Source organism: Eschscholzia californica, unplaced genomic scaffold (assembly GCF_041429995.1).
Source record: "Eschscholzia californica isolate CP2 unplaced genomic scaffold, dmEscCali1.0.p SCAF_3, whole genome shotgun sequence".
In the NCBI taxonomy this organism is placed as follows: Eukaryota; Viridiplantae; Streptophyta; class Magnoliopsida; order Ranunculales; family Papaveraceae; genus Eschscholzia; species Eschscholzia californica.
In genome coordinates this window covers 17,473,994-17,494,795 of record NW_028238420.1, presented here as the reverse complement: position 1 = coordinate 17,494,795, position 20,802 = coordinate 17,473,994, and the positions used below count along the sequence as shown (strand labels likewise).

The following is a 20,802-nucleotide window of genomic DNA, read 5'->3' as shown; positions in this document are numbered from 1 at the left end:
GTCCTTCAAGGTCCCAATAAAGGGGGTTTATATCAATGTTCGGCATCTGCTCTTTCTAATTTCAATAAATCTGTTAGGAAGTTACTCTCAAGTTTTTTAGGAACCAAAATAAAATCTAATGTATGGCATTTAAGATTAGGCCATCCTCATGTTAGATCATTTTCTCTTATCAATTCGAATGATAGTACTTCTCAATCTCCCAAAAATGTTGGTGTTTGTGATAGTTGTGTTCTTGCCAAACACCACCGACTACCATATTCTTTGTCTACTTCTCGAGCTAATACACCTTTAGCCAAAATACATTCAGATTTATGGGGCCCTGCGCCAGTGACTTCTAATTCGGGTTTTCGGTATTTCCTGATATTAATTGATGATTATACACGATATACATGGTTATATTTTTTGAAAGAAAAATCTCAGGTTCATGAATGCTTCAAAAATTTTCAAAAGCAATTGAAAATCGTTTTAATCACAAAATCCATACACTTCAAAGTGATGGTGGTGGGGAATTCAATTCAAAATCTTTTCAAAATTATCTAACTGAAAATGGTATATCTCATCAGTTTTCGTGTCCTCACACTCCACAACAAAATGGAGTGGCTGAAAAGAAAATCCGACATGTCGTTGAAAATGGATTAGCACTTTTGCATCAAAGTCATTTACCAAAACCATTTTGGCATGAGGCCTTTAGTACTGCAACTTATTTGATAAATAGAATGCCAACCCCAGTTTTGAAAAATAAAACTCCTTACTTTGTTTTATATAATCGGAACCCCAACTATGAATTTTTGAAGGTATTTGGATGTAGGTGCTATCCTCTTTTAACACCCTATCGGAAAAACAAATTGGAATACAAGAGTTCGCCATGTGTTTTTATTGGATACAGTGAGGTACACAAAGGCTATAAGTGTTTAGAACCGAAATCTTCAAGAGTTTATATATCACGAGATGTCGTATTTTATGAATATTTATTTCCTTTCGCTTTACCTGACTTTCATAACACGAAGACAGAAGTCACAGTGTCTGATGCTCCCAAACGGGTGTTCCTAGAAACTCCCCACTCTCCAATTTTATCGGAACAAACAACTTCTACAACAGACCCTATCATAGCTGATGCCCATCCAAATACTTCAACTTCACAAAATCAAGAAGAAATAAATCAATCGAGCAATGATATTCAACACCCTTTACCGGTATCTACGGAGGACCATGTTTCTGCTGAACCGATCCAGCCAACACATCGAATGGTAACAAGGTCAAAGGCAGGTATTTTTAAACCCAAAATCATTAATTCCATGATTGCTACGAAGCATCCTGTCTCATTTGCACTACTATCTTCTTTGCCTCCTTTACCACTTGAACCACAAACTTTTACAGAAGCTAGTTAGGATCCTAAATGGTGTATGGCAATGGCTAAAGAATTCAATGCACTTATACATAATAATACTTGGGCTTTAGTTCCAAGAAATCCCTCTATAAATATAGTTGGGTGTAAATGGGTTTATCGTGTAAAACAAAAGAGTGATGGTACGGTTGATCGTTACAAAGCCCGACTTGTAGCGAAGGGTTACTCACAACAATATGGACTTGATTACGATGAAACATTTTCACCAGTAGTCAAACCAGTGACAATTCGTATAGTACTCAGCTTAGCAGTAACTTCGGGATGGATTATCAAACAATTAGATGTTAAAAATGCTTTCCTATATGGTTTTCTTGATAAAGAAGTGTATATGCATCAACTAATTGGAATTGTAGATAAAACCTATCCAGATCATGTGTGTCGCTTGCACAAATCTCTATACGGCCTTAAACAAGCTCCTAGAGCCTGGTTTAATCGTTTCACCACTTATCTTTGGGAGTTGGGTTTCCTACCATCAAAATCTGACAGCTCTTTATTTACTCTACGGTCTCCAAAATCGGTAACAATTTTATTACTCTATATTGATGACATCTTGATTACTGGCTCAGATTCCACTATAATTTCTGAGTTAATATCAAAGCTTCACCGGCAATTCTCTATGGCTGATCTAGGTGATATGCATCACTTTTTGGGTATGGAAATCAAAAGAACAGATCAAGGTCTTCATTTAACACAAACAAGGTATACCATTGAGTTATTAAATAAATTGGATCTCTTACAGTCCAAACCCGTTTCAACACCAAGTGCATGTGGAACAAAAATATCAATTCATGGAGAACCATACTCTGATGTTACACAACATCGATCTTTGGTAGGGGGTTTACAATATTTGTCTTTAACGAGACCTGATATCACATATTCAGTGAATCAAGTTTGTCAATTTATGAACTCCCCTACACATACACATTATGCAGCTCTCAAGCGAATTTTCAGATACTTAAAAGGAACTTTGGGTCGTGGTCTCTTCTTTAGTGCAAATTCTGACTTACAAGTGCGAGGTTTTCAGCTAAAAATTGATGCATACTCAGATGCAGACTGAGCAGGAGATCCAGATACAAGAAGATCAATTTCAGGGTACTGTGTATATTTGGGTTCTCATCTCATTGCATGGTCTTCAAAGAAACAGCCTACAGTTTTAAAATCAAGCACAGAGTCGAATATAGAGCCATGGCAGTTGCCACGGCTGAAATTGCGTGGATACAGTTTCTTTTACGAGACTTGGGTGTCATTATGAAATCTCCCCCAACCTTGCATTGTGACAATATCAGTGCCACTTACGTGGCACACAATCCTATTCTACATTCACGAACGAAACATATAGAACTTGATTATCATTTTGTTTGTGAAAGAGTTACAAGAGGAGCACTTCTTGTTCTCTATATTCCAACCAACCATCAAATTGCCGATATATTCACTAAAGGATTAATAAAATCTCGACATCAATTTATTTGCTCCAAGCTCTCACTTCACGATCCAGAAGTTCAGCTTGAGAAGGGGTGATAAAGTATGAAATAGTAACTGAAGGATTTGAATTTAAAATTTGAATTAGCAAGATATGCTATCCTTGCTGTCGACCTTATCCTTTTAGTTTATAGTATTATTTCTATCCATATATATCTCACTGATTGAGATCTTGTAAATCCTTGAGAACAACATATATAGGTGTCTTGGTTGTTGTACAAAAAAATCAAGGACAACTAATCAAAAGATATATTATGTTTCTTCACAGAGGATCAATTTCAAGAGCGATGTGAAGTGGTTAATTGAAGTACTAACTAGATTCATCGTTTTATACCTAATTTGTTGATGAAGAAGGATTCTTCCATGATCATTCCTTGAAGACGACCGAATTGTAGTTAGAAAACCGCTCTTAAATCTAGGAACACATTTTTTTAATTATTTCTTTGATTTAGCCATTAGAACTCCCACTCTCTCTCTCTCTAACATAACTCTCTCTCTCAACAAAGAACAAGTTGGAATTTCGTTCTTAACAGATTAGAGAGGAGAGAGATGAAGATTAAGTTGTGTTAGGATTGTTGATAGAGAAGAACTACAACACAATTTTGTTCCCCATAACACTTTGAAAATATATTGGTCAACAAAAATGGTAGCCAATATATGGACAACTCATTTTCTTATGTGGCCAAAAGAATTTGGGGTAAGCAAACTTAGTTGGGGACAACCTAATTAAATGGCCCAAAATTAACTCCTCATCTTTTCTTTTTCTTCATCCTCATCACCATCTTCACCGATCAGAAGATGAAGCATTTCTAGCCATCTTCTATGGCAGAGAAGGAATAACCAAATCCTGCAAAATCCTAGAAGGAAAATGAAATTCATTGAAAGAGAGAAGATAAACGAAATCAAAGAAGATGTTTACCGAAAAATCAATAAGTTTTAGCAAGGAATTCAAACCCTAAATCAAACAAATGAAAGTAGTTTTCTTCACGGCAAAAGCAAACCCTCGTTTCAAACCAATGGAGGTTCTGTTAACAACAAGAATCCTCGTGAATCATTAAATTTCATCATCAAAAAAACAAAAGTGATAGAAATCTGATTATTCAATCAGAAGTGACAAGTAAAAGAAGAAACTCATGCTCCATTTTTAAAGACATTCAAATCAGATAAATACTCGATTCTTAACTAAAACCCTTATTTGAAATCAATAGAAATTAAAAGAACATAAATTAGGGGTTCGCCTGGACAGTTCATCACGGAAGCGAAGATCGAGAATAAAGAGAGCAAGAAGAGAAAACGGTAGTTGCCGGTGAAGATGGATTGCCGCCGGTGAAGGACGGATTATGCCGGTGAATATGGTGATGACGAAGAGTAGGAAAATATAGTTAACAGGTTTACATCCTTTAATTTAAATACCTCAAACTAAATTTACTTCCCACCAAATTTCGTTTGTCCACTTAAAGAAAAGTTGTTGTCCGTCTATTGGTGGCCACAAAAATTGACCAGTTTTTTTATAAAGGCTTTTCACCCCAAATAATTTACTTATTTTTCCAAGTCAGCGGCCATTGATTACGAAACACAAAACTTAAATCAAGTTGCGCCCCAAAATAAATACTTAGTATACTTGTTTTGAAATTCCTAATTAGCTTTAGAGATTGATTACAAAAAAAAAACTTAAATCTTTAAGTGTTATTATATATCTTCAAAATCAGACACAATTTATGACTCCATTTATGATTGGGAAACTGAAACCCTAGAATCGTGGTTTCTTGGTTCTTAGAGCATCTCCAATGCAAAACTCAAAAAAAAATTATATTCATCTTATGTGTCAAGTTCCAATTGACATTCTCACTCCTAGGTGGCGAAAATAGAGATCTTCAATTTTATTGTGTCTCCAATGCACAGCTCTAAACTTATCTTATTTACTTATGTGGCATAGTAATTTTGTAAATAAATAATTTGTTATTTAGAAAATGTGTAAGACTCGATTTCTATTGGTTGAAAATCAAATATTGATGAGTTGGACAATTAGAGATAAATAGAGTGTCCTCTTGAGATATATTTATTCCACCTTCGACACGCCATCTTAGAGATCCAAATAGAGTGTCGCACTGGAAAGAGGTTTTCAGAAAAAACTCTAAAAATCATATGTGGCACTCAGAATTTCTAAGATTGAATGTTGCATTGGAGATGCTCTAAAAACCATATGAAACTAAAAGCCTAAATTATATTGTTAATTACTCTTCAAATTTGGGTAATATGGTTGGTCTTGATTTTGATGACGAGTGAATGAATTGATGTGGATTCAATCAAGCAACTTCATAATCTTCTCTTTTGTTTTTCGAATTTGTGTTTCGTTTATACAACTTTGTCATATTTGAATCATAATATTCTCCTTTATTTTTGAATTTGTGTTTTAATTTGCATTTTGTCATATTTGAATGCAATGTAATGTCTTCTATGTTTGTTGATGTTGTAGCTTGATCCATGTAAGAGGAAGTAAATGACTTGGAGAAGTGAAGAATCATTGCTAGTACGAGGAAGGAAATGGCTTGGAGAAGTGAAGAAGCTTTATTTTTTATGATGCATAAAATGTTCAGACGTTGACTAACGTTTGAAGAGTCAAGATCAGACCTGAAGTCTACAGGATCAACCCGGCTTAAGGTAGCAGGACAGCTGAGCCCCTGATGGTCCACCGAATATTCCCTTAACTGGGAGGTTGGCTAGAAGAAACCAGCCCTGCAAAACGCCCTTGGCATGGACAGATCAGCCCTGGGGTCTTCAAAGGAGTAAGAAGGTCCGCACAGGTTCGGCCACTGTCTTACGCCCAGAACTGAGGAGGCAGCAGCGCCAAGCGACCTACCTACTTAATCTCGAAACTTCCAGAAAGATCTCAGTCGGCTACACATCTCGAAGTGTTTAAGCCAGTTTGGACTCCACATATCTAAAGGAGGAAACTTTTTCTTTAGAGTCTATCACATCGGCAAGATATCTACGAAGAATCCTTGAACTTAAGAACTTCCATTTATCAAAGATCCGAGATAGACTCCAAGAGAAACCCTAGATACTCAAGAGATGAAACTTCTCTTTCGGTTTGACGGCAACCGCCTCACCACCGCCACTAATTACAGTCGGCCTGATATCGTCTATAAAAGGCCACCCACATCGTCCTTCACAAGACACGATCTCTTTACCCCAAAAAGATCAGAAGAAACTCAGAGTTCTCATAACTCGCCCCCCAAAAGGATCAATCTATATTTACTACAAAGAACACCCTTTGCAGGTTTCCCCCCTCGGGAACAGACGAACAGGAGCAAGAGCAAGGAGCTGGAGCAAGGAGCTGGAGCAAGAGGAGCTGGAATAAAGAGAAGTAGAGCAGGAAGTAGAGCTGGAAGCAGGAACACTAGGCTGAATAACACCCAACATAACGGAATAATAATGGAGGTTGTCATGCATCAACTCCCTTTTTCATGCTGATCTAACGGAAGGTCAATTTTTGACATCAGCAACTTTGATTTTTTTTGTTTGTTTGACTAAATGTTTATCCTTTTTTTATATGCGGAAAGTTGATAAACATGTCAAATTAATTTGGTACATGTAGACTTAATGGTTTGTGACACTGACACAAACTAATTTTCGACAATTTCTTAGTGTAATTGTAACAGGTTCTAAGGTCAAAATTTTGTTCTGGTTGAAGTGTAACACTGTGTCCCGATATCCAACCGAACCAAACCATTCAAGTATAACGAACCAAACTACGGACGGATTGGTTCAGCAACCCCTTCGTATCGGCTTATGGATAGGACCCAAAAGTCAGGTACTCAAACGAAGTACAACCCTAGTTTAACATTCGGGGACCGGGGGTTGGGTCCCGACTCCCGAGCAGGGAATCAGGTACCCGCAAACCCTTTCCAGTAACTTTTGCGTCTCTTCCTCTGCTTCATTGCCACTTCTATCAAATCCAAGTAAATTTTGATGAAATCAGTTTTAAAATCCATCAGCGAAAATGGGAGTTTCGTTTTCAATCAGAATCTCAAGATTACCCAATTGGGTAAGTCTGGTCGAATCCATGAAGCCATTAAAATCTTCGAGAAAATGACTAACCGAAACACTGTAACTTATAATTCTATGATCTCTGTTTACGCCAAAAATGGTAGAATCAATGATGCACGACGTCTGTTCGATGAAATGCCTCGTAAAAACTTAGTTTCATGGAACACTATGATCTCAGGTTATTCACATAATGATAATGTAGGAGAAGCAGGTAAGTTGTTCGATAGAATGCCTCAAAGAGATTATTTTTCTTGGACTTTGATGATAACTTGCTATACTAGAAATGGGGAGCTTGAAAAGGCAAAGCGTCTCTTTGATATGCTTCCGGAGAAGAAAAACCCAGTTTGTTGGAATGCCATGATCGCTGGCTACTCGAAGTGTAAACAGCTTGACGAAGCTCGAAGAATGTTTGAAGAAATGCCTGTCAAGGATTTGGTTTCTCATAATTCTATGCTTGCTGGTTACACTCAAAATGAAGAGATGGATTTGGGTTTGAAATTCTTTCTCCAAATGGAAGATAAAGACGTAATTTCTTGGAATTTAATGGTTCATGGGTATGTACAGATGGGAGACTTGGATTCAGCTTCATTGTTCTTCAATAGAATTCCGAACCCGAATATTGTTTCTTGGGTGACATTAGTTAGTGGGTATGCAAAAATGGGTCAGATTGCAGAAGCAAGGAGACTCTTTGATAAAATGCCTGAAAAGAATATTGTTTCTTGGAATGCTATGATCGCGGGTTATATGCAGAACAGTCAAATTGATGAAGCGGTAAAGATTTTTAGAGAGATGCCGGAGAGGAATTCTGCGTCATGGACTGCAATGATTAACGGGTATGTGCGAAATGGGAAGCTTGATGAAGCAAGAGAATTACTCAATCAGATGCCTTCAAAGAATGTAACAGCTCAAACTGCTATGATTTCTGGGTATGTACAGAACATGAGAGTTGATGAAGCACGTCAAATATTTGACCAGATTGGTTCTAGAGATGTTGTATGTTGGAATACGATGATTAGTGGCTACGCTCAGTGTGGGAGGATGAGTGAGGCAATTCAATTGTTTAAACAAATGCCTAAAAAAAACTTGGTTTCTTGGAACACTTTGATTGCTGGTTATGCTCAGGGAGGACAAATGAGTAAAGCAATTGAAATCTTTGAGGAGATGGAAGAGAGAAATTTGGTTTCTTGGAATTCCATAATATCAGGGTTCACCCAAAATGGGTCATTCATGGATGCTCTCAGGCACTTTGTATTAATGGGAAGGGAAGGAAAGAAACCTGATCAGTCTACCTTTGCTTGTGGTATTATTGCCTGTGCAAATCTTGCAGCACTACCAATCGGGAAACAAATTCAAAATCTTGTCATGAAGAGAGGTTATGTTCATGATTTATTTGTCACAAATGCTTTGATCACTATGTACTCAAAATGTGGAAGGATCTCTAATGCAGAGCAAGTATTTAGAGATACAGATATCATCGATATTGTTTCTTGGAATGCTCTGATTTCTGGTTATGCTTTAAATGGATATGGGAAAGAGGCAATTACGCTTTTTGAAGAGATGGAAGTTAAGGGTTTACTCCCAGATCAGGTAACGTTCATCGGAGTCTTATCTGCGTGTAGTCATGCAGGACTTATTAACGAGGGATTAAAACTGTTTAAATCTATGGCCAAAGACTTCTCCATTGAACCTGTGGAAGAGCACTATGCATGTATGGTTGATTTGCTTGGCCGGGCGGGAAAGTTAGAGGAAGCATATAAAATGGTTATGGCGATGCCTATAAAGGCTAATGCAGGAACTTGGGGTGCATTACTCGGGGCGTGCCGAATGCATCGAAACGTAGATTTGGGAAAATTTGCAGCTAAGAAGCTATTCGAGTATGAACCTGATAAGACTTCAAATTATGTATTACTATCAAATATTCATGCTGAGGCTGGTAAATGGAATGAAGTTGAGAAATTGAGGATGTTGATGAAAGAAAGGGGAGTTGAAAAGCAACCTGGGTGTAGTTGGATCGAAATCAAGAATCAGATCCACGCATTTTTCTCTGATGATTCTGCACAAACAAGGACATCAACGATATATGAGACATTGAATAGTTTGATACTGCATGCAAGGAACATAGGTTATGTTCCTGATCAAGTTTTCCCAACTTGACTTAGGTTGATCCATCATTATTCAATTATCTCCACTCTTAGATGTATTGATCGTTGTTGAAAGCTCTTTGGCGGGATGAGGGGCTACGGACTTCCGCCTGGGTTGAATCCTTTATTACCATATATACGAGTGATAGGGGAAGAACAGGTTAATTGTCATCATTGTTATTTCAAGGTGGAGTTGAATTGTGAAATGTGAAGTAACCCATATTTTACCGACAAGACAGAGATATCAACGAACCAGACTGGGTAGCCAAGAATAGTCATGTACATATCTTCCATATCATTACAAGCTAAACAATCAGTTTGAAGGCTTGATTAGTGGTGAAGCTTCACTGCCTTGTCGGATTCCCTTCTCTATGACTGCATAGGTAGCTCCTTTAATTTGTCTCTCTATGTTATCATTAGTAACACAAGCCTATATACCGAAGGATTGATTCATTTGAACTTGATGTTGTTAAATCAGCTAAACTTCATTCTTTTTTGGCTCAACCAATCTCTCCAAACCACTCCAGATAGAGAAACTTCGCGACTTCATGGAATAACGAAGTGGATCCAACCTTTCCCATTGAGCTAGTTAACTCTGGGAAAGTTCATATGTTTCCAGGTGGAGTATAGCTTCCAAAGCATTGATAGCACCATGGCATAAGCTTCTTCCAGCTAGTTCCCTACCATGTCCCCACGGGGTGCTTTGGGTGCCAAAGTATTATTTAAATGCTAGAAGCGCTGGTGATTATTTCTTCTTTATATAGCCCTATCATCTATGTATTATTGGGATAAGAATTAATTTTCTCGTTATATCACATGCTGTTAGTAGATTTAATTTTCTGAACATGTACTCGCTTTATCTATACATTTGAGAACATATAATCATAAATAATTAAATCTGGACACGAACATTTCAGATTCAGATTTATCTATTTGTTTATACAACCTTGTTAAGTCTCCTTTGTGTTTTAGTCATATATTAGGAAAGCCCCTACAGTTCTCTTGAGTCATGATTAACTAACCGAGATATGTCGCTACTTCTTGTATATTTTCTGGACTGGGAATTTCGTTTAGATAATGATCATTCTAATTAGTTAGTGGATTATTACCAACTTTTACATTAAGTTCTACTAGAGTTTATTTTGTTAAAAAGGAGTCTTAATATTAAACTGTCTTTGGTTGCAAGTTTTAGGTGTTTGATATTAGGTTAAGGAGTATATAGAAATCCCATTACGAATTTACGGGGTAGATTTGAATAATTTTGAGAGAAAGAAGCTCTAGTAGTACTTTGAATAATTTACTTCGTTCTTTTCGGATGAGTTCCTACTGAGATACAAAAATTGAAACATATGTTGTTTTCGTTGTAGGTAGGTTTGGCTAAAAATGGATGCTGTCAAGTGCAGCGTTTTGGGTTCGTGGAAGTGGAAAATGTGGATTATCTGAACCAAAGATTATCGTGGACTCCGACTATCTACCTTCATCTTATCTTACCCTTGCCTCTTGGTGATGTTGACGAGTCGAACTCTCTTGGAGTTGTGAACTGTTTCGTAGTTCGGGTTTGGGAATTAACAGTATTAACCTTTCATCAGATCCAATACAATTTTTTCTGGTGCTTTCATCTATTCATCTCAGTGAATATGATAATTCTTGTTTGTTGTTTAATTATAACATTTTCTAATTGGTTTGGTTTTGCGTGCATAAACATCTGGGAACTTATATACTGTAATTTGTTCTTATATTGTGCATTATTTTTTATGAGTGCACATAATCATTGAGTATCTATAATTGTTCTTATATTCCTATTATCATTTTTGCCCAACACTCTTCTTCACTAATCTTTATCTTTCTGCTGAATATACAAAATCTTCTTCACCTCCTTCATAGAAGATTTAAAGGCAAACTATGTTCAAAAAAATCAAAATATATCTTACAATGAACATAAAAGAGATCATAAACGAATCAGATCAGAAAAATGAAAATTGATCGTGAAACAAACCAACCAGAACAGATCTTGGCGTTAATAGATCATAACAGATCTTAAAAGGAAAACAAATCTAGGTCTAAAATCATCATAGTCCCCTTAAAACAAATAGATCTTAAAATTGACATTTTCTTCGTCGTAGTATCTCGCAAGAAAATTCTCAAAACCTTCAGAGTGTTTCACTAGTTGTTCAAGCCCCTCGTAGGTCGCAGAGGCTTATGGATCTATTTCAGAGGATTGAAGTGTTAGAAGATAAGGAGCCCAACAACTACGGAGAAGATATGACGAGCCAGACTCTGAAAAAATGGCTTGAAGCTATGAGATTAGAAAAAAAGATCTCAAAGTAAGAAGTCGGGAGGATCCCATGTAGACAAGAAAGAAGCAACGAGAGCATACGAAGCCAGTACGCCGTTGCTGAGATTTTAGAGGCCCGGTGCCAAATTCTAATAGAGGCCCTTCATACAACAGTATGTAAAAAAAATGTTCTTACACTGTAAATAATGGACAATTCCGAATAATTTCACTATAAAAAGAAGACAAATCGTAAAAATTTACTGCTTTATTTAGTTTATTTAGTAGATTTAAATTCATATAACTTTCTCATACAGACAAAATCTAATGAAAATTATAAATTAGAAATCATATTTTGTTATCTTTCAATAAGATCCACTATCAATGTTAAAGAAAAAAAACTAAAAACTCGTCTTTTTTCTAGAATTTTTACGATAATGCACACATTAATTGCACAAACTGTCAAATTTACAAATATTGTTTACTTTTGTTCATAAACATTATCGAATTTGCCAAGCAAAAAGTGAAAAACTTACTTTTCCAAATACAAGATTAAATTAAACTTGGTGTAATATGAAAGTCCTTCACTACTAAGAGGATATAGTAGGAACAAAAAACCTCAATTTACACCACGAATCTGATCCCGCAACCATGAGCATACATCAAACATGTCTTCCCATTGAGTTGTTGCGCGTTATCCCCCCCCCCCCCCCCCCCCCAAACACACACACACACACCACACGTGGGGAATGTGTGTGTTTGTCAATAATCAATGGCGGGAAACGCGAGGGACAATAAGCTTCAATGTAGCCTTTTGAGAACCATACTACGGAGGTTACGAGCCTGAAGAAAAGATTTAGAGTTCATTTTCCGAGCGCATCTCCTCCCAACCCTCAAAAGTCAAAGCCCCATCTGTCCAGATTAAGGAATCAATCTTAGTTTCAAGAAGAAAATTTATCCCAAGTATGGAATACAAATCGATAAAAGCTAGTACTCATAAAAAACACCTATTACAAAGTCAATGACCTGGTCGGTCGAACGGTTATAAAAAAAACAGTAAAACATCAAAAGATCTCCTAAGGAATCTAATCATTGGCAGGGTTGGCACCATCTCTAGCAACAACTTCATCCTCAGCTTCGTTTGCCTCATTCTCTTCAGCGCCCGAGTGTGACTCCTCACTCGAGTAAATATCTAGATGGCTTGGTTGCGTGAGCTGGCCCTCAACGTGCAAGTAGGCACAATCCCACCCATATGGAGAGTCAAGGGCAACAACCTTTTTCGTCTTCGATAGATAAGCATGGGAGTTAAGGTAGTCATCAACGACACTTTCTCTCTCGCCCTAGAGATCACAGTCGACATCACCCACATTCCTCTTCTCAACCACAACATCCTTTTCTCCTTCTTCGCCAATTCCCAGTTGCACTTTAGAACGACCATCAATTGTTGAGAACACTCAGTCGGTTGGATACACTCATCCTTGACTCTAGCTAACTCTATTTCCAAAACAAGTCTCCCACCCTCAACCACATCAAACTCGACCGTTAGCTAATCCCTCTTGGTTTTGGCCGCAAGACGACCACCTTCAAAAAAGCATAGGTCAGAGCCAAGTTGCTGAATCTTAGCAGAAGATGATTGCGTTGCAACCTTGACCTACTAGCGAAGAAAATGGGTGATTAACGACATGCAAACAAAGAGGGGAGGAAAGGATAAAATATTACTAAATCGTGGAAATTTTCTTCACATGGTAGAGTTATTCCCTAAATATAATGACAAAGTCTCAGAAGTTATTATGTTAGATAAAGCTCCGAAAAATGTTTCTTATATCTCACCATTGATCCAAAAAGAAATCTTACACGTCTTTGCAACTAAAGTTAAGCGAGTTATTCTAGATTAAATTGGAGAAGCCAAACTTTGTATTATGGTTGATGAATCTCGTAATGAGTCAAAAAAAAGAGCAACTTCCTATAGTTTTGAGATTTGTGAACAAAGATGATTTTGTAGTAGCGTTCTTACGTGCTTGTTCATGTAATTAATATCGAGGCATTGACATTGAAAAAAGAAATATATTCAATATTATCACATCGTAATCTTGATATCCACAATATTCGAGGCCAAGGTTATGATGGTGCAATTAATATGCGGGTGAGTAGGACGGGTTCCAAGCTTAAAGATTGTCTGTTGGTTATTATATTCATTGAAGGTCTCAGATTTGTGTCGATGGTTGGTAAAGACTGAAAAATCAGTAAAGCATCCCATTGTTTAACAACTAATTAAGCTTGTGTTAACTCTCTTGTTTCTACTGCAACAGTTGAACGTTCTTTCTCATCTATGTGGATAATTAAAACAAGGTTACGCTATAGTAGATGACAATTTTCTCTAAGACTTTTTGATGTTGTACATTGAAAAAAACAATTGCTCAGAAGTTTAGCACATAATCCATCATAGATCATTTTAGAGATTTGAAGGAGCGAGAGATTCCATTTTGATACATTAAAGAGAAAAAACTATCAGGCGTAATAGGCCTACATTGTTTTTTTGTTTGTGTTTAATCCTTATACCTCCACCGCCGCAACTCCACCACCACTACACCAGCACCACCATCACCAAGTCTCCACCATAACCACCCATCACCAGGTCGCCGCCACCACCACCACACCATACTCAACCACTAACTCCATACTTCCTCCACTCCACCACCACCGCCACTCCACCACCACCATTGCCAGCACCATCATACCTCCATATTTTCTCCACCACCATGCCCCCATCACCAACACCATCGCCATATTTCCACCACCATATCTTCATCGCCACTACCTTTGTATTTCTGCCACCACCACCACACCACACCTCAACCACCACAATTGTATCTCCACGATCACCATAATCACATCTCGAACACCACCACCACTTCCATCACTATTTCTTCAAAGGTCAAAGCCATTATCACTATGCCCACAGCCACAAGCACCATCATCACCACCGCCTCCACCAATTTTGTCACAATATCATGAAATCGTAATTAAAATGAGTTATCTCCGTGAGAAAAAAATATAAAAATAAATTATATTGCCAAATTAATTATTGGACATTTTTATATATAAGTGACGATTTTACCAAATATACTTTTGATATTTTAATTTTATTAAAGAGAAAATACTTTTACTAGAAGCAAAAGTTGTTTCTCATTTTTTTTTGTCAAACGACACTTAAAGAACTCAAAAAAATTATTGGTGTGTTTGGATGACGGATTCATGGGTCATTCGGATTCCTGAATCCAAGTAATATTTTTGGTTTGTTTGGCAACCAATAAGAATCTTACGATTTATTATTATTTGAGTATTTTTAAACGCTTCTTTAAAAAAAATATTGAAGAAACCTTGTTCTCGAAATTCATTTTTTCAAATATCGTTTCATTAGAAAACCCTCTATTTTCTTCATAATTTTTTTTCAAGAACCGTTTTTCCGATTATTTTTCGTGAAGAATATTTTTTTTTCAAAAATAGTTTTTCCAGAAAGCGGTTTTTTCCTCGAAAACTTTTTTTTCGAACAAAAATAAAATTCCCGAAATTATTTCTTTTTAGAAAACTATGTTTTCGGTAACCGATATTTCATGAAACCTTTTTTTTCGAAAACTGTTTTGTCCTGGGAAAAAAACACACTTCGGAAAAAACCTTCCAGGGAAAAACAATCTTCATGAAGCAAAAAAGTTTGAGAAAATTTGAGCTATCGAAAAATCGTTTTCCAATAAAGAAAAAATGTTTTTCGAGAAAAAAAATGATATTTCGGTACAAAAAAAAAGTTTCAAAGAAAAATCTGTTTTCGGAAAAAAGTTATTTGGAGAAGAACCGATTGTCGGGGGAAAATCGGGTTTGGGGAGAAAATGATTTTCGGGGGAAAACCGATTTCGGGAAAAACATATTTTGGGAAGAAAAAAACGATTTTTTTAAAATAATTATTTTGTAGAAGGAATTTTTTTTTTGTTGATTTCAAGTTTGAAATCTAGGTTTATTAATCCAAAATCCTAACAAATCTTATGGGGTAGGGTGAGATTTTGGTCCAACACAAATTTTGGAATTAGGAATCCTTAGGATTCAAAAATCCTAGGATTCTTGGTAGTCAAATAAACGATGATTTTTAGAGTTAATTCCTATATGGCCCCCTACTTTGTGACCAGCTTCCTTTATGGCCCCCTTTTTTTCGTAAATTCAAGTATGGCCCCCTATTTTCAGATAAATGTCATTACTACCCTTCTTAATTCTAAATTTAAAACAATAAAAAAAAATTATTTCCACCTCACCCCTCTCTCTCTCCACCTCATCTCTCCCTACACCTCAACTCTCCCTACACCTCATCTCTCCCTACACCTCACCCCTCTCTCTCTCCAATTCACCTCTCTCTCTCTCTCCTACTCACCCCTTTCTTCTCCGGCAAGGTGGCCGGCCGGAAAATTTTCCGGCCGGCCACCTTCAAACTTAAAAAAAAAAAAAAATTTCTCTCTCCTCTCTCTCTAAATATTTTTTTTTTTAAATCTCACCACTCTCTCTCTCTTTAAAACTCCGGCGAAGGGGGTTTCCCTTCGCCGGAGATCTGTTCACGAACAGCTCTATTCACGAACAGCAGCTCTGTTCGTGAACAGTAGATCTGTTCATGAACAGATCTGTTCGTGAACAGATCTCCGGCGAAGAGAAACCCCCTTCGCCGGAGTTTTAGAGAGAGAGAGTGAGAGTGGTGAGATTTTTAAAAAAAAAAAATTTAGAGAGAGAGAGGAGAGAGAATTTTTTTTTTTTTTTTAAGTTTGAAGGTGGCCGGCCGGAAAATTTTCCGGCCGGCCACCTTGCCGGAGAAGAAAGGGGTGAGTAGGAGAGAGAGAGTTGGAGAGAGAGAGAGAGGGGTGAGGTGTAGGGAGAGATGAGGTGTAGGGAGAGATGAGGTGGAGAGAGAGAGGGGTGAGGTGGAAATAATTTTTTTTTATTGTTTTAAATTTAGAATTAAGAAGGGTAGTAATGACATTTATCTGAAAATAGGGGGCCATATTTGAATTTACGAAAAAAAGGGGGCCATAAAGGAAGCTGGTCACAAAGTAGGGGGCCATATAGGAATTAACTCTTTCTTGATTCCTACCAAATCCCACTTTTGATAAGAATCTTACTCAGGAATGCTGCAACCAAACACACCATATTCTTTTTTGAATTTTTGGGTTTATAGCCCAAAAAACGGACCCTCATAAGACATTAGTCCTCTCTAATCCTATAAAGGGTTTCAAAACCAAAAAAATAATACAAATGGATATCTAGTCCATTTGGTGTCATCTAGAGAGAAAACACAAATCCCTAGAATACCAAATAATTTATAATACCTAAACTAACCTTCCATATATATAAGATCTAATTTAAGCTCAAATCAACCAATATTCGTTTCCCTTTTTTATCTCCCTGTTTCTCTCTCCAATTACCGATCTAAAGGAAGAAAGAAATCGTTATCTTCCTTAAATTTGTAACCGAAACCTTCTCGTCCTATCTTTCTCTCTCTCTACATCTTCATCTTCTGAAACTATCTTCCATTAAAACAGAAAACTTTGTAACCGAAACCTTCTCGTCCTATCTTTCTCTCTCTCTACATCTTCATCTTCTGAAACTATCCTCCATTAAAACAGAAAACTGAGTTTCTAAGTTCAGGTAAAATTCAAATCAAATTTTTATGTTTTCTGATTATGTTTCGATTGAAAATCTTCCATTAACTTTTTCATTATCATTAGAGCTATTCAAAATCATTATCTTAATTGTTAATCAGGTAAACAATTTTCTTATTTGATGATTCTGTTTCAGATCAAGAAAGTTATTATTGTCTTTCTCTCTCTAAAGTTTGTATTAATGATCACGATCTTGGTGAGAGTGAGATTAATACTTCATTTCTAAATCTTTCAAATCGAGTTTATTTATTGTTTGCAATCAAACGTCATATCAGTTTTCAATAGATTTAGAGTTTATGCAAAGTATGATATTCAATTTTTCTTCAGATCTGATTTTTTTCCGTACAGATTGATGAAACGTGATTCTTTCGCACGGTTACTCATAACAGAATTAACATTATATATACTTTAGAATAAATTACCATAATGTAACGTAAATTATATAAACTTTTCCCTATGATGTTTATCAAATTGAGAACATGATATATGTTCTGGTTCTGCAAATTTTTCACGAATAACATTAACATTATATTATTTTGTGTAAATCGTACGTAATTTATGGAACATTATGTATGATTTAATATCAAAACAGTTCTCGTTTTATTATTAAAACATCTTTGATTTTCACAAAGTTTGCATAATTTATTGTAAATTATACATAATACAGTATTTACAGTTTAGGTATATAACGTTTAAAATTATACTTTATCATTAGTATATCATAATTTGTTGTACATCATTAAATCCCATTGTAAAACATACTTATTGTATATCAGTATACAATATAAGTTCCTTCATATAAATGACTGTTGGGTTTTACACCCTTCTACTAGTGTTTATAGCGGAAATAAGACATCTAATGTCTACACTAGTATTCCCAGGATCACATGCATAAGCCTATGATAATCATTAATTAAAACTAGAAAGATAAATACCTTATTCACTAGTTTTCCCTCGAACCTTTCCAATTGCTTATAAGAAGACCAAGAGCTTCAAGTGTAGCTCCTCTACTTGGGACACGAGCAATCAATTTGATCTCCCACCTTGTTGTATAGCTAGCACACCAATGGTGGTTGGAAGAAGAACTCCTTTCTTCTTGACTAGATAGATAGTTAATGGGAATTAGCTCACTTTCTCCTCTCTACTTGATGTGGTAGAGTAAGAAAGCTTAGAGAGAAATTCCACACCTTATTCTCTGCCCTAAGAGTGTTTATATAGAACCCTAATAAGAATCCACCTCCTTTTAGGTTTCCTAAAACACCCTTTAGAATAGGATTTAGGGAAATAGTCGAAAATAGCAACTATTGGTATTTTCTCAATTCCCTAAGGAGGAGGTGGCCAAACACCACGAAAATTGTCAGATATATTGTTTATTATATCAGCAACTAACCCTCCCAAATTCAGCCCAATCCGAGTCCTAGAAGTACTCGAACCGGTCTAGGCCCAAAACCCTGTTTTTGGCCTTTTTGTACTATCTTTGCCTAATTCCTTTTTAGGCCTATGAGATATGTTTATGGGACACTCCCATGATTATATCTCACTCCCACTAGTCATATCCTAGATCAATTTGTCACTCTTATGTGTAACCCGTTGTAGGATCTGATCGAAGTTAGCCGCGAATTACTTCATAATTCGACGATCGTAGTTGGTCTCTAGCTACAACTCTACGATCCCTAAATCAATCGGACTTGATGATCTTCCACATCAATTGTCCTATCCGACAAATTGTTCGCATTGTCACCTTGGTCGAAGGACATCTCCTTCAACTCCTTCAGACTCCCACTTGGACTTAGAACAAGTACAATGCTCGATTCCCATGTCACTTAGTATCCCATCTGATACGTCACGTCATTCAGACTTTCTTGATCTCGAGTACAACTGTCAAAACAAATGATTAACTTCTAATCCATTTGAGCACGGCTATGCATTTTCAGTTGTTGCTCGTCAAGTGGACCGAGGACACTGCATCCTAACATGGTTAGGAGGACATAATCCATTCTTGCGCTCCCACTCAACTTCATGTCTATCCTGTCCTTCCCAGTATCCGCTTTTATAACCTCCTTTTACGGCGCGGTGTTTAACAGAACTAAAGTCAGACATTCCTTACATAAGATGAGCTGAGCACTCATGTTTTGAGGAATCTCTTCAATCTTGTCTTTATGAGAAGTTTGACGATTTCATCATTCTTTGGATGAAGTTCTCATGTTGAGGGTTATTCCAGCTTATAATCCTGATTATGCACTCACGTAGTCGAATCGAATACACTATTCCTATAGCCCATGAAACTGCGTTATCCCATCGACTCCCGTACTAGTCTTCGTGAGTCATTGTTGTCCATGCAATGACCTGGACTAGGGAATTGATAATGAATCACTCCAAGTTCACTTAGTTGGGTTTCATTCATCAGATCACGTATCTGACAAGCCTACTCGGAGCGTTTTCTTTATCGTGTGGACTGTCTCTTAAAATACCAAACCAAATTTTAAGGACAAAAAAAAATTCCTTTTATTTTATTTATCGAATGTAAGTAATTAGGCACATAAACTCTTTTATGAATCCAAATTACATTTGTTGCCATTCCCCAATGCGCTTTATACCAATGTCCCTCATGTGTGAATCATGTTTGGCCTGAGGTAACGGTTTGGTCAACGGATCTGCAACGTTATCATCCGTATGAACCTTGCAAATTACCACATCTTTTCTTTCTATGATTTCTCTAATCAAGTGGTACTTCCTTTGGATATGTTTGGATTTTTGGTGCGCTCTTGGTTCCTTGGCTTGGGCTATTGCTCCGTTGTTGTCACAATAGAGAGTTACGCCCTCTTCTATGCCAGGTACGACACCAAGTTCTATCATGAACTTCTTGATCCAAACTCCTTTCTTTGCAGCTTCCGAGGCCGCTAGGTATTCTGCTTCAGTGGTAGAGTCTGCAACTGTGCTCTGCTTGGAACTTTTCCAACATACCGCTCCTCCATTCAGACAGTAGACGAACCCAGATTGTGATTTGAAGTCGTCTCTATCCGTTTGAAAGCTTGCATCCACATGGCCTACAACCTTTAGTGTATTTTCCCCGCCATATACCAGGAAATGATCCTTAGTCCTTTTCAGGTACTTTAGGATATTCTTGGCGGCGTTCTAGTGCGCTTGGCCTGGATTTGATTGGTAACGGCTACACATGCTCAAAGCATATGAGACGTCTGGCGAGTGCAGATCATGGCATACATGATTGATCCTATTGCCGAAGCATAGGGTACTTTCATCATGTGTGCTAGCTTATCAGGACTCTTAGGACACTGATCTTTGCTAAGCACCATACCATGTGACATGGGAAGGAATCCTCTTTTGGAGTTTGTCATCTCGAACCGTTGAAGAATCTTATCTATATAAGTTTCTTGACTAAGTCCGATCATCCTCCTTGATCTATCTCTATAGATCTTGATTCCCAATATGTATTCTGCCTCCCCTAGGTCCTTCATAGAGAAGCATTTCCGAAGCCAGTCTTTAACTGATTCCAACATCGGAATATTGTTTCCTATGATTAATATGTCATCGACATAAAGGACTAAGAAAACTAGGTCGCTCCCACTAACCTTCTTGTAAACACAAGATTCTTCTGCATTCTTGAGAAATCCAAATTCTTTGATTTTCTTGTCGAATCGAAGATTCCAACTCCGGCTTGCTTGCTTGAGTCCATAAATGGATTTCTTAAGCTTGCAAACTTTTCCAGCATTTTTGGAATCTACAAAACCTTCGGGTTGTGTC

At 37.0% G+C, this 20,802-nt stretch overlaps 1 protein-coding gene across 8 annotated transcripts; it reads left to right on the top strand.

The window, feature by feature from the left end:
* Positions 1 to 6,461: 6,461 nt before the first annotated feature.
* LOC147548772 (uncharacterized) lies at positions 6,462 to 10,869 on the top strand. Of its 8 annotated transcripts, none has more exons than XM_086670552.1 (3): positions 6,462 to 9,458; positions 9,554 to 9,816; positions 10,443 to 10,869. In XM_086670552.1, exon 1 carries the CDS (start codon positions 6,857 to 6,859, stop codon positions 9,086 to 9,088), a length of 2,232 nt encoding a protein of 743 aa, XP_086526678.1. In that variant the 5' UTR covers positions 6,462 to 6,856; the 3' UTR covers positions 9,089 to 9,458; positions 9,554 to 9,816; positions 10,443 to 10,869. The 8 variants fall into 8 exon arrangements, with proteins under 8 accessions (XP_086526678.1, XP_086526680.1, XP_086526679.1 ...); XM_086670554.1 differs by having other exon boundaries at positions 6,595 to 9,458; positions 10,447 to 10,869; XM_086670553.1 differs by having other exon boundaries at positions 6,606 to 9,458; positions 9,603 to 9,816.
* Positions 10,870 to 20,802: the final 9,933 nt, after the last annotated feature.

Excerpts from the sequence above, each read along its gene's own strand:
- LOC147548772 (XM_086670552.1), top strand. The coding sequence starts at position 6,857 with ATGAAATCAGTTTTAAAATCCATCAGCGAAAATGGGAGTTTCGTTTTC.